The 13,088-nt window shown below is 32.4% G+C and overlaps 1 protein-coding gene across 5 annotated transcripts in view; it reads left to right on the top strand.

Annotated features, from left to right (window-relative positions):
- The window catches only part of LOC118198806 (endothelial cell-selective adhesion molecule-like), an 847,091-nt gene that overhangs the window by 698,703 nt on the left and 135,300 nt on the right, over positions 1–13,088 (top strand). For all 5 annotated transcript variants that reach the window (XM_085817476.1, XM_085817472.1, XM_085817474.1 and 2 more), the window contains one exon: positions 1,296–1,510. In XM_085817476.1, the coding sequence (XP_085673602.1) occupies positions 1,296–1,510 (215 nt within the window). The remainder of the gene's footprint in view (positions 1–1,295; positions 1,511–13,088) is intronic.

Here is a 13,088-nt window from a genome sequence, read left to right as displayed (position 1 = left end):
AACTGTGGGCAGTTAAAGGAATACAAATGTCGTACAGAGGCAGTAGTATAAAATATTATAGTACATGCAAATTTAACTATAGTTTTCATTCTTTTATATACCACCTCTGAAGATGTTTATGTGAGCATTTGTCCAATAATTGTGTCAAATGATCAAATAATTTTTCTTCAATTCAAGTATATGTACGAAGTTCAAGATTGATTAATATAAGGATATTTCTACGTATTTTATTTATCAGTGAGCTTATTTCCATGTGTGCATATATCCATGTGAGCTTTTTTCCGTGTGAGTATATTTCTAAATGAGCATTTTTCCATGTGAGCGTTTTTCTATGTGGGCATATTTCTGTGGGGGTTTTTTTTGAGCATTTATACCTGTGAGCTTTATTTTGTGAGAATTTTTTTTCTCTGGGCTTTTTTCCTGCGGGTTTTTTTCGTAGAACAACTTATTTTTAATTTGCCATTATATGAAAAACCAGTATCAATCCCAAATTCCTTAGAAAAACTTTCTTTAGATCCCGTGAACCATGTTTTAATACATTTTTCTCCTTCTTGATTATAATAAATGGATCCCTTTTTATTGTAGTCATTTAAGTACACCTAAGATTTGAATATTTTGATAATATTCTCCCATTTTTGTCCAGATAAATATTTCTCATAAAGAATTTTTCAGCGCTTTCTGCGTCCGGCGAAATATCACGGAGAAAAACGACACTCATTACTTTTTTTCACCTTTCTATAATACAAATCAGCATTAATCACTTTGTGTACAATTGACGCTGCGAGCATTTTAATGATTTTGCAACTGTCTTTTTAATTTAACATTAAAGTTCTTACTTTTGCAACATTCGAAACATTCCGTTTTTTTCTTGGATATGTATCTGAAACATTTTTCCGTTTGAGGACAAACTTGTTTTTTTTCTTTCTTGTTGACAATATTACCTATCCTAGCTTTAGCTATCAAAATACCATGGCTTTCGCAACGTTTTATAATAACTAAATACAAATAATTTTCTTGGAAAAGAACACAAAAGTGGCCTTCTAGTCATTACTTCTTTAAAAGCGACATTTTGCATGAAAACAAAACTGTCAAGTAGCAGACAATAATTTATATTTTCAAAAAATATAGTCGCAGTTAAGAAAAAAATGTTCCAAGCAGAAAGCAGGAAGACAAAATTGTATACAAAATGCACGAACAACCTCTGTAGACATAGTTTTAGAACTTGCTCTGAGTATAATAAGTGCTGAAAATCTATAAAAGTGTCTGTTGTTCTAGCCGTTTATCCTTTTTTTTAGGTCTAACATGGGGTAAAAGTGTCCGCGTGACTGAGTTAAGAGTTCCGTCAACAGCCATATTTGGAGAGTCTGTGACCCTTATGTGCAGTTACGATCTCGGAAGTGAAGAGTTATATGTTGTCAAGTGGTATAAAGACGACTTGGAATTCTACAGATTTGAGCCCAAGGATGACAACCAATCAGTTTATTTCCCGCAACCAGGAATAGATATTGATGTAAGTAATTATTATCATTTTATAATCATTAGGATAGATGTTCAGAGATGAATTTCAGATGTAAAGATTGAAATTTTGATACACGTTCTTAAAACACAAAAATACATAACGAGATTACTATGTACGTCTAAGTCATATCCAAGGCTAGTTTGAAGAAGCCATAAAAAGTAATCTTTTTTGATAGAATTAGTAGGTATACAGTTCCGTAACAACGAAGCAGAAAATTCGGAATAAATCAAAATTTCAACAGAAACCGAAACTAACTGGCCTACAAGTCATGTTATTTTCATCGAATTGGCTGACTTAGCCAGCCAAGGAATATCGTACCGGTATGCTGTGGACATTTGCCTAAATCGTATTAATTTACATAACAGCATAAAAATGGGTATCTCGAAGTTATTATTTCACTTTCTAAAAGTAATTGGAAAAAATCCGAAATAGACATTTTCTATAAACGATTTTAATGCATGATTTGACCACTTTCCGAAAAAAATATCGAAGTATCATTAAAGTCACTCATGCGTATCACGGTGACAGGTTTTTAAATGATACATTATGGAAGAATCTTTTAAAATAAGATTTAAAGCCATTATTTTGGCACATTTCGGACTTCATAGCAAAATTACAAAAACCATTAGTTTTATAGTTTACTAATTTTATAGTTTATCGATGTAATGAGACGAATACATACCCAAATGTATTTCCCCTTCAGCTCTTTAATTTCAGAATTCTGTATGATGTACATGTATCTCTACGGATAACCGCCATAATTGCGTGTCAGCTAGTTTCATAGTTAATGATAATAAAAATGTTTTGTGAAATTATTTTTCTGGTGACAAATGTAAAAATATTTTAAATGTAGCTACTAAATAAAAGTACTAAATAAAATTTTCTTAAAGATAAAAAGTACCTATCTTTAAAATTTAGAAGAAATCTAAATGATGTGGCAAAAGAAAGTATTGTTGAGTTGTAGAAACGTAACATTAACTCTCCTCTTGTTTTACCTTTATTGTCACGGATTTTTATTACTACACTCGAAGCGAACAATATGGAAGAAAAAACAGATACTTTATTTTTTTACGGTTGCAGAAAGTAACAGATTTGAGATTACAAAATTTAGAACTTCCGTTAAAACAGCAAAGATACAAAACTTTCGAAAAGTCAAATTAACTATTTAAAACTAAGAAACGTAACTTTCTCGTGCATAGATAAATATTATTTTCCGAAAGATTTTCAGCACTGAAATGCTTAAGTGGAAATAAATTTTAATGTAAAAGAGAGTTTAATGAAAGCAAAAAGGTAAGTTCTACTTACTTCAAGTTTAAGCTAAATGTTTTTCTTTTTTCGAGTAGAAGAATAATATGGCGTGTGGCAATATATTTATGTCTACAAGGTAAAGAAATTTTTTCGAAATTTTATACAGCATAAAATGTTAACTATATGTACACGATATTACTGAAATACAATGCTTGCCGTCTAAAATATGCAATATGCGTTACCAAACCACTTACTAAGCGCAAACGGGAATTCATTGCTCAAAGTAGTGCCTCCAATTTATTTTTTTATACAATTTCCACGCAGTATATCTTGCTGGAAGTTTTAGGCATACAAAGAAAATTTTAAAAACACCTGCTCATAGGTAGCATTGAAATTTCTCTCCTAGGAGTTCGAATAATTTAGTTACCCTTTCTCAGCAGTCAAAGACGTTTTCCCTCTAATGCAGAAAAGAGTTGGACGCTTTTCCTCTACTGCATTTTATGGCTTCAACGATGCATTCAAAAAAATATATTTATTTCTAGAACACAAAATATATGTTTTTCAACAAAATTAAGCAAAAGGAAAACCTGTTTTTTATTTGTCTAAACATAAAACCCATTTCAACTAATTTTGTAACTATTTAAAAAATATATATCATATTATATTACTTTTTATAACATTTAAATCAGTGAAAATCTTAAAAATTGAAAATAAATTAAGAGTGTGTTTAATTTTGCATGGTCTAGGAGGAAGAACAAGCGATTTAGAAAGTTTGATTTTGGGATACCTGTAGTCTGGATAATTTAAGATCTATTGCATATGGACTAATTATTTACCTTCGTATTTTATAGTAAATAAGTTATTTTGAGTCATTTTTCCCTGAAATTGTAGTCACTTTATCATTGAAATTGTGATTTTTTTTTTAACTCACGGGTACTAGAGCAATATGTAACATCATTTAAAGGGGTGAACATTTGCACTCATGTACATATCTTACCTGAGATTTGAACCCTGCTAAAATCGAAGGAAAGCCGGCTTCATACCGATAAGATAGTGATCACGTGTTTTGCAATTAAAGAATACTTCTTCTTTTAATTAAATGCTATAAAATGAGTTACGGAACTTTTTTAGAACGTAAACTTTATTATAGTATCTGGAAACTCACTGTAAAATAAAATCACTAGGACAGCAAGCTTCTAAAATCTTCTGACGCATTTTAAATACTTTAACACCCAAAATGAATATATATTATCATAATTTCATTATTTCGATATATCTAAACTATATATTTCCTAACTGATTAACTACTAATAGGAAATGCCTTTGTTGCTAGTTTTTAGTTATTTATGTTTTAACAATTTTCTAATTTTGCTTTTAACATATCTCTGTATTTTATTTTCTTAAGTTGACTCATATGGTGGAAGTCCTCAGAGGCACTCGTCTACCTGTTTGTTTTACCATTTAACTAATATTTTAATCTACCTCTCAGAATCCCATAGCTCCTCAATCGCTTTATAAATGCCACGCATTCAGAGGTTCAAAGTGATTCATTTGATCTGGAAATGTAATCCAATATTCGCTGATACGTTGAGCCAGATATTCCCAAATTTGAGAAATAGGCTGTGACAGATTAATCATGATTTAACATCCGTAATATAATATATTACTATGTGTCTTATAGAAATTAAGGTAAATGCACATTTGTAGTTTGGATTATAAATGTAACTCAATTAAGTTTTAAAAAATATTAACTTATGTAGTCAGATAATCGTCAAATTAATGCTTCAGGTTCTCACACGGAACTACAGAAAGCAGCTTACATTTTTGTAATCTGATCTTCCAAGCTTTCTCTCAAGTTGCATTGTTAGTGATTCTGTGAAGCTGCTTATTGAGTATCTATTCATGTTCTACACTATGATTTCTGTATCATTCATATAGAAATTCCTCTGTTCTGCAATGAAAAAGGCTGTTCTTGCTTTACAAATGAAATTTATACATAATGAAGAATGAAAGTTATATTTAACCTATTAAAAGCAATATCTTTCTGATAGTTATGTCTTCAAAGCAGAAAGATTTTGCAAGAAACGCTATTAGAAATATCCACAAATTTTTAAACTGACAGAGAATTAAATCTAAATTATTCCTTAAAACTAAGTGATGATGCTAAACTGTGCGCAGTGCCAATGTATAGCCATAAAGGCAACAATCACTAGCAATCTGCATGATAAATACTGTAGTATATAATTTCTTGTATATATGTGTGATCAGAGGATTGTAACGATCTATTATAGTGAAGATTAATAAATTCTGAAGGGCATCTATCACAATTACTAAGGCTGTTCGCACATTTTTAGACAATTTTCTCTGTATTTACGGAAATAATGTTTGTTTTTTAAATGTTCCATTTGATACCCTTTTAACCTTCACTATTTTTCTAAGCCGTAATTTTCAAGACAATAAAGCCTCTTTTAGTATCGAAACAGATATTTTAGCTCATTTCTCTTGAACAGTTTTCCACAGTCCAAGGAAAATTGTAGGTCGACTTTTGGACAATTCGCTTTTTAAAAATCACAAAAGTGCAAAAATACGTGGATGATCTGGATGATATATCAGGATGATTTAGTAGGACTATAGTGAAGGTTATGGCCTTGATAAACGTTTCTTGTTCCATTATTTCCAAGAAGTAAACAATAGATTTTGACGTGCGGCTGCCTGCTTTGTCTTGATGCAATTCTACTGATTGATGGTACTGGGAGTAAAGAGAAAGTATTTCTTATATGGAAATTGGATACAAAATTTGTTCCTGATAATATGTGGAGTTAACAGTTTTCTGCAATCTCTTAAATTTTTATTTGGCGTTATATCAAAAACTAGCAGCAATCCTAAATGCCTTTGAAAAACTTTCTTAATTTCCTTGAACCATGTTTTAAGATTTTTTCTTTTTCTTTGATGATAATAAATGGATCTATTTTATTGCGGTCATTTAAATATACCCATGTTTCGTCTATTGTGACAACATTTTTCTATTTTTGTCCGGATAAATATTTCTCATAAGCTCTGCACTCGGCGATATGTCGGGGACAAAGACGATGCACATTACGTTTTTTTCGCCCTTTTAAGGTTCAAATCAGCATTAATCACTTTGTTTTTATTTGATACTGAAAATTTTATTGATTATACAACTGCCCTTTGACTTCGCGGATTGTCTTTTAAGACTGAAGTTCTTACTTTCGCAACATTCGAAACACTCCGATTTTATCTTTATGTAATTCGAACAGTTTTTCTCCTTGAAACCATAATTTGCTTTCTTATTGATAATGTTATATATTGTTGTTTTAGATACCTGAAACCTGTGGCTTTCACAGCAATTTCTAATAATAAAATACGAATAATTTTCTTCGGGAAGATCACAAGCATAGTCTTCCGACCATTGCTTCTTTAAAAGCGCCATTTTGCATGAAAACAAAATCCTCAAATAGCAGACGATAATTGATACTTTCAAAAATATAGTTGCAGCTTAAATTTTTTTTTCCAAGCAGGCGATTTTTTTATAGCAAAACAAAGTCGTCTAAGAAACGTGAGTGCACCCTCTGCATTATCAAGTATATCAGCTCACTGCTGAGTATTATCCGCGCGAAGATAGGTAACACAACTAATATTTTTTTCAAAAAATTCTTGTTCTCTAAATTTCTGTGTCTGTTGGTATACAGTGTCTCACAAAAGTGATGGGACACTTGTGCTTTACAAAAGGAAACTGTAATAAAATTAATTTAAAAACTTGTAAAAATTTTTATGGGTGTGTTTCATACTTAAATTTAGTAACAATTATTACATAACATACATTTTCTCAAAATATTAAAATATTAATTAAATAAAAATACAATTGTTTAGAACGGAGCAAAAAATGGCTCACATAAGTGATGGGACACCATTAGATACTACTACGTACTACAATAAAAATATTTTTTTGGGTTTTTATTTTTACTCAAAAGCAATTGGCAATAATTTATAAAATCGTCTGCAGTATTTCTTTCCAGTTTGTTTTGGAATTTTTGTGTTTTTAGCTCTGTGCAGCCATGAATGCTAAACGGAAAGAAACTTTGCCTGAAGTTCGAAAATTAATTATTAATTTGAATATTGAACGTGGAAAATCTATTAGAAAAACTGCTGAAACAGTTAACTTGAGTCATTCAACAGTTTTCAATATCATTAAACGATATAAAAAGAATCATATGATTCAGGATAAAAGAAGACCTGGCCGACCATCAAAGCTATCCAATGGAATAAAGCGAATGATCGTTTGAAATATTAAAAACAAAAATCCAAGACAGAGTGATCCTAAAGTTGCTGCTGATTTACAAGCATTATATGGAGTAATTGTTAATCCTGAGACTATTAGAAGAGTAACTCGATCTGCTGGATATCACGGTAGAGCAGCCGGGAAAAAATTCTTCGTAAGTGAAAAAAATAGAAAACTCAGACTGGCTTTCGCAAAATCCAACATAAATAAGAATTCTGATTACTGGAATGAAGTTATATTTGCTTATGAGAGTAAATTTAATATATTTGGTTCTGACGGTAGAATCTTGGTGTGGAGAAAACCCAGGGAAGAATTTCGTAAACAGAATTTGGTGCCAACAGTAAAACATGGTGGAGGAGGAGTTAGGGTATAGGGGTGTATGTCGTCCGCTGGAGTTGGTAATCTTGTTTTTATTGACAGTATAATGGATCGGTACAAGTATATTGACATTTTAAATAAAAATTTGAAATCTTCAGCACGAAAATTGAACCTCCATAACGATTTTAAATTCTACCAGGACAATGACCCCAAGCACATTGCTTTGAACGTTAGACTCTGGCTGCTGTATAACTATCCTGAAATAATAAAAACACCACCACAATCTCCAGACTTAAATCCCATAGAGAATATTTGGCAAGAATTGGAATCAAGAATTCGCAAACACAATCATTTCTTCAAAACAACAATTAAAATCGGTGCTTCAAGAAGAATGGGGTAAAATCACTCCAGAAATCACAAAAAAAAATTAGTCGAATCCATTCCAAGAAGATTAAATCATGTTTTAAAAGTAAAAGGAAATCCAACAAAATATTAAAACCTTTTAAAAAGTAAAATTTTTGGATAAATATTTGATGGAAAAGTAAGTGTCCCATCACTTATGTGAGCCATTTTTTGCTCCGGATTAAACAATTATATTTTTATTAAATGAATTTTTAATATTTTGAGAAAACGTATGCTATGTAATAATTGTTACTAAATTTAAGTATGAAACACACCCACAAAATATTTTTACATGTTTTCTTAATTTATTTACTACAGTTTCCTTTTGTAAAGCACAAGTGTCCCATCACTTTTGTGAGACACTGTAGCTTTCCTTTATTCTCGAATTTATATTCTACACTCATGTCCATAAATTAAGGATAATTCGGAGTCACGCGGAAATTGAACTCTAAAATAAATATATCACCTGTAAAATCACTACACACATCTTCAAGAATCATATGCAAATTTCAGGAAGTAACCAGATGACACCGATGGTACGTCACAATGACGAGAGTGTAAGAAAGTGATATATAAGGAATACGGGTAAAGAGGTAAAATTGTTCGCAGGCGCTTTATAAGCATTTCAGTGCAATAACCGAATAGTTATGACACAAAGGACCCAGAGTGTCGTCTCCAGGCTTTGGCAACGATTCCAAGATGATGGTAATGTGAGTAGACGTTACAGCACAGGTCGCCCCAGAGTTACAACGCCGAATGAGAACCGGTATTTGGCAGTTACTGCCAAAAGAAACAGGCGGAGCACAACCTCAGACCTGTCTCGTCAGCTCTCTTCAGCCACTGGTACGACAATTTCAAGGCAGACCGTGTACAGACGCTTAGGGAAGATTGGTCTATATGCTCGTAGACCTGTCAGATGCGTTCCACTTACTGCAACTCACTGTCGCCTGCGGTTAGCCTGGAGTAGAGAGCATGCATTGTGGACACCGCAACAGTAGCCTTGTGTGATGCTTTCCGACGAGTCCAGGTTTAGCTTGCAGGCTGATTCTCGCCGGACTTTCATATGGAGAGCTCCAGGTACACGTTAGCACCAAGAAAACATCATTGAACGACACCGTTACGGTGGTGCAGGAGTGCTCGTTTGGAGTGGAATTATTCTGGGTTCCAGAACTGACCTGCATGTTCAACTTGGAACCATGACAAGCCAAATCTATCGGGACATCATTCTGGAACAACATGTACGCTTGTTTCGGGGCGCCATGGGCGCACAATTTGTGTTTATAGATGACAACGCCCGGTTTCCCCGTGCAAACATCGTAAGCGAATGCCTTCAATCGGAGGATATCATTCGTATGGACTGGCCAGCATTCTCACCGGACTTGAATCCAGTAGAGCACGTGTGGGACATGCTTGGCCGACGAGGTGCAGCCCGTCAACCTCCTCCTACATATCTACCGGAACTTTGGAGAGCATTGCTTTTTGAGTGGTGTAATATCCCCCAAGATCAGATCGATAATTTGATACTCAGCATGCCTAGGCGTTGTACGGACTGTATTGCATCGTCTGGGAGACATACAATGTATTAACAATCATACCAACCATGTAATATTGGTTTTTTGTAAATAGTTTTTTCTTTTTTGTAATTTGCTCCAGGGAGAAAAAAACGCTAATTTTTTTAATAATATCAAACATAAGCATCTTTTTTTGCTCTCTACCTTTTGTTTAATAAATAAGCTTTACAAGTAAGTCAAATTTGTTTTGCTTCTTTTGCTTTGCCTGATTTTGCATTATCCTTAATTTATGGACATGAGTGTACATTCATTGGCCGATTAACTGTTTCAATAAATAATTTCCATCCTATTCATTGTTCTCCTTAACATCCATCTAAAATATGCATTTCTAGTGCTTAATTTTTAAAATGGGAGATATGAGGTTTTTATAAGTTCATTTAAGACAATGTAGCTTTTTTTAATAATCCTAATTTCAATGTTGTTAAAGTGCTACATTTTTAAAAATATGATTTAATTAAAATTACCTATTTCACAATGCCTATCTTACGGTAAATTGTTTAAGATATATTAAATTTGATAAATTTGTATCCCTGTGAATTGCTTTATAGCTTTTATTCTGTCATGCAATTTTTTGCCATATCGTATTCATAACCCAGTTCAAACTATTTGCATTCTTCATTTCTTTTCTGATTTATATATTATTTTAATAAACTAAAATGGATTGTCAAGTGAGAAAATAGTCAGAATAATCTCTAGGCAATAAATACTTGAGTACAGTGCAATACAGTGCGTGAAGGAACCCCATGGCAATACAGTGCGTGAAGGAGCTGATTCAAACCATGTATATAATCAATAGTATATTCAAATAATGCATATCCTATATTGTTGTTCAGAGGACCTTAAAACATATTTTACTAGGCACTTTAAATCTTTCTCTTTTTAAACTAGATTTATCATTATTGAAATGAATGCAAGTAATGAGAAGCAATTTCAATACGCAGTTTATATAGTTTCTTTTCAAGTTAAAAAAAAAAAATCTGAAATGTTTCAGATTTTAAATTACGTCCAAAGGGGCGTTTTTTAACGTTTTGAGTGTTACCTTTATTTATTAAATATCATGTTCTTTGCACTTAAACCATAAAATTCAGTTCAAGAGCAATATCGCAAAATAATGTTAAATTAAGCATATCTTTAGAATTTCCGATATACACAGTCTCGCGAGCTGGAGATAAAAGTATTTTTTTTTTCTATATAACGTTGCCATTTCTCGCTTTTAAAGCATTGAGTTTGTAAATCAAAAATTCGTTAAAGTTTTACAAAATATAAAATCTATAATAAAACAAATTCCAAATTTGGGATTTCAGATGCCCATATTCGCAGTAGGATTTCGTCATTCAAAATTCGATGGCTCTATGTACCATTGTTTTATCACAATGCGAGAAATAGACAAACATTTATGCAGATTTTTCATTATTTAATTTCTTCAAATATAATGCAGGACTCTAACATTTTGTGGCAACAGTTTGAAAAGTGAACCGACGTTTATGAGTCCGACGCAAAATCGCAAAACGAAAACAATAGTCCTTCAGGGACAAAGCCCCTTTGGACTAAAAACAGAAAATCTTTTTATCCCTTGATATTTTATTTTTATTACTTAGGTAGCAAATTTTTATACGTTTACATATTTTTATGTAGAATATTTCATTACGTGATATTTTTTCCTATTTATTTACTCCGAAATAATATATTCAAGTTTTATTTTTATGTCTCGCTATTATATATATATGAAAGAATAGCAAGGAAACGATGAAGCAGTGTTGATGCGTACGTAGATCCACATTGAAGAGGAAGACTTCTGATTGTGTAGTATCCTAATATGTTGACTTGGTAATACCTATGAAACATGGCAGTCGAGGCAGTTTTAATTCCATTTTTATTTTGCAGTTGACGTTTGCGGCCAAAATCACTTGGCATTCTAGTCGTGCCTTTTTACAGAACATTTACATTTTCGATATTATTGCAACAGCAAGCAAGACAACAAAGTTACATCCTAGCAGGGTAGAGTGCCCACCAGCGGCCGAGCGGTAAAGTCGCTGAACACTGGTAGTTCGGTCCGAGGTTCGAATCCCGCGAACGGGCTGGCTGCATGAGTGTTTTCGTGGTTTTCCTCATGTGTAACGTGTATACGAGCCAGTTTCCCTTAGAAAGTCCTCCACGAAGGCATCCCTCCTCTTAGGCAGATAGCCCTCGAGGCTTTGCCGTAATTAAATAACCTAACCTAACCTAACCTAGCAGGGTAGAGAGCGAAGCTGAAGTGCGTAATCGCAAAATAGTTTTGAGAAATGGCTAAACTTTGAAACTTTGAAATAATGATTTCTTACTTCAAATGGCTTTGTTGTTTGTAAAATATATTAATACGATGAAGGTTCAAGTATTTTTGGAGCAAATTAAATAAAAGATATACAGATCCAAAGAAACCATTCTCAACATTTATGTATTCTCTACATATAAAGGATTTAGGTTAGAATAATCACGCCACTTTATTTTGTCTCGGAAACATCCATTTGCTTTGAGTAACAGATATTTTAGATTTGAAAAATAAACTGCGAACCTTCTGTCGCGTGGTAGCTTTAACAACTGGAATTTACCAGAAAATGAGACTGATAAACGATTGAAAAGCGGTCCACCAGCTTAATTTAACGTTATATAATACCACAAAAATCTGATGTGTACACCACATGACTTCCTTGTACGGAATATTAAATTATACGCATTTTTTTCTTGCATTTCTTTTGAACTTATTGGATTTAATTAAATCTACTTCGCCGACAGCGCATAAACCACAATATAATTCTTTCAAATTCACTCTATTTGTTTAACATAGCGACACTCTAGCGCTAGGTTCACTTAACAGTATTATATTTCGTTCATGTTACAACTCAGAATGCACAAAATTTATATCATTCAAAGAATTATCTAATCGTTGCCACATGTTCTATTCAAATACTATAAGAAAGCTAGAACGATGTATAAAAGAAATTAAGCAAACAAAACAAAAAAGAAACAGTTTTTCACAGATTGAGTGTTTCTCATTCAATTAATTCAGTTCTCACTTCGCGAGAAGGCAAAAATACATAAAACTCTAAATATCTGTATTAAAAATTAAATTACTAATTATTAAAAATTAAATTATTAAAAATTAAGTAAATCTTAAACACTTATTTTCTTGAAAAAATTCCAGAAAGGATTAAGCATGATTTAATTCGCAATAATAAATGAAGGCGTTATCTTTGTTGTTGCGAAGCTATGTTTCCTAGACTGGCAACAAATCCACTACTCTGCTGTTTCAAATGTAAACAAGCAATGGCCGCCATCAAAAAAATTATCAGGCTTAGTGGCACTTAAACAACTTTAAAATTGTTGATAATTCTAAAAATATTGCATATAGATTTACTAAAGGCATATAACCCTTAACCGGAAGACAACAACATATTTCAATCATTTTTAAAGCAAAAAATGTACAATTTACAAACATATAAGAGTAAAGAAACTGAGATCACTGAGAACGGTAACAGAGTGGATATATTTATATAAATATATTTATATACGTTTGGCGCGGCCGATTGCAACCAAAATGCGAGGTGCACATCTACATGTTATAGTAGTCCTATATACAAAATTTCAACGTTCTGAGGTTACTCGTTTGTGAGTTATGCGAGATACGTACGTACATACGTTCGTACAGACGCCACGAAAAATTCTCTTCAGAATTCATTTTAAAGCAGTTTTA

The sequence above is a fragment of the Stegodyphus dumicola genome, chromosome 5 (genome assembly GCF_044657685.1).
Source record: "Stegodyphus dumicola isolate Sdum_Otavi_A_Nest chromosome 5, ASM4465768v1".
In the NCBI taxonomy this organism is placed as follows: domain Eukaryota; kingdom Metazoa; phylum Arthropoda; class Arachnida; order Araneae; family Eresidae; genus Stegodyphus; species Stegodyphus dumicola.
The sequence above is the reverse complement of the archived record's forward strand: the minus strand, read 5'-3'. Positions and strand labels throughout refer to the sequence as shown.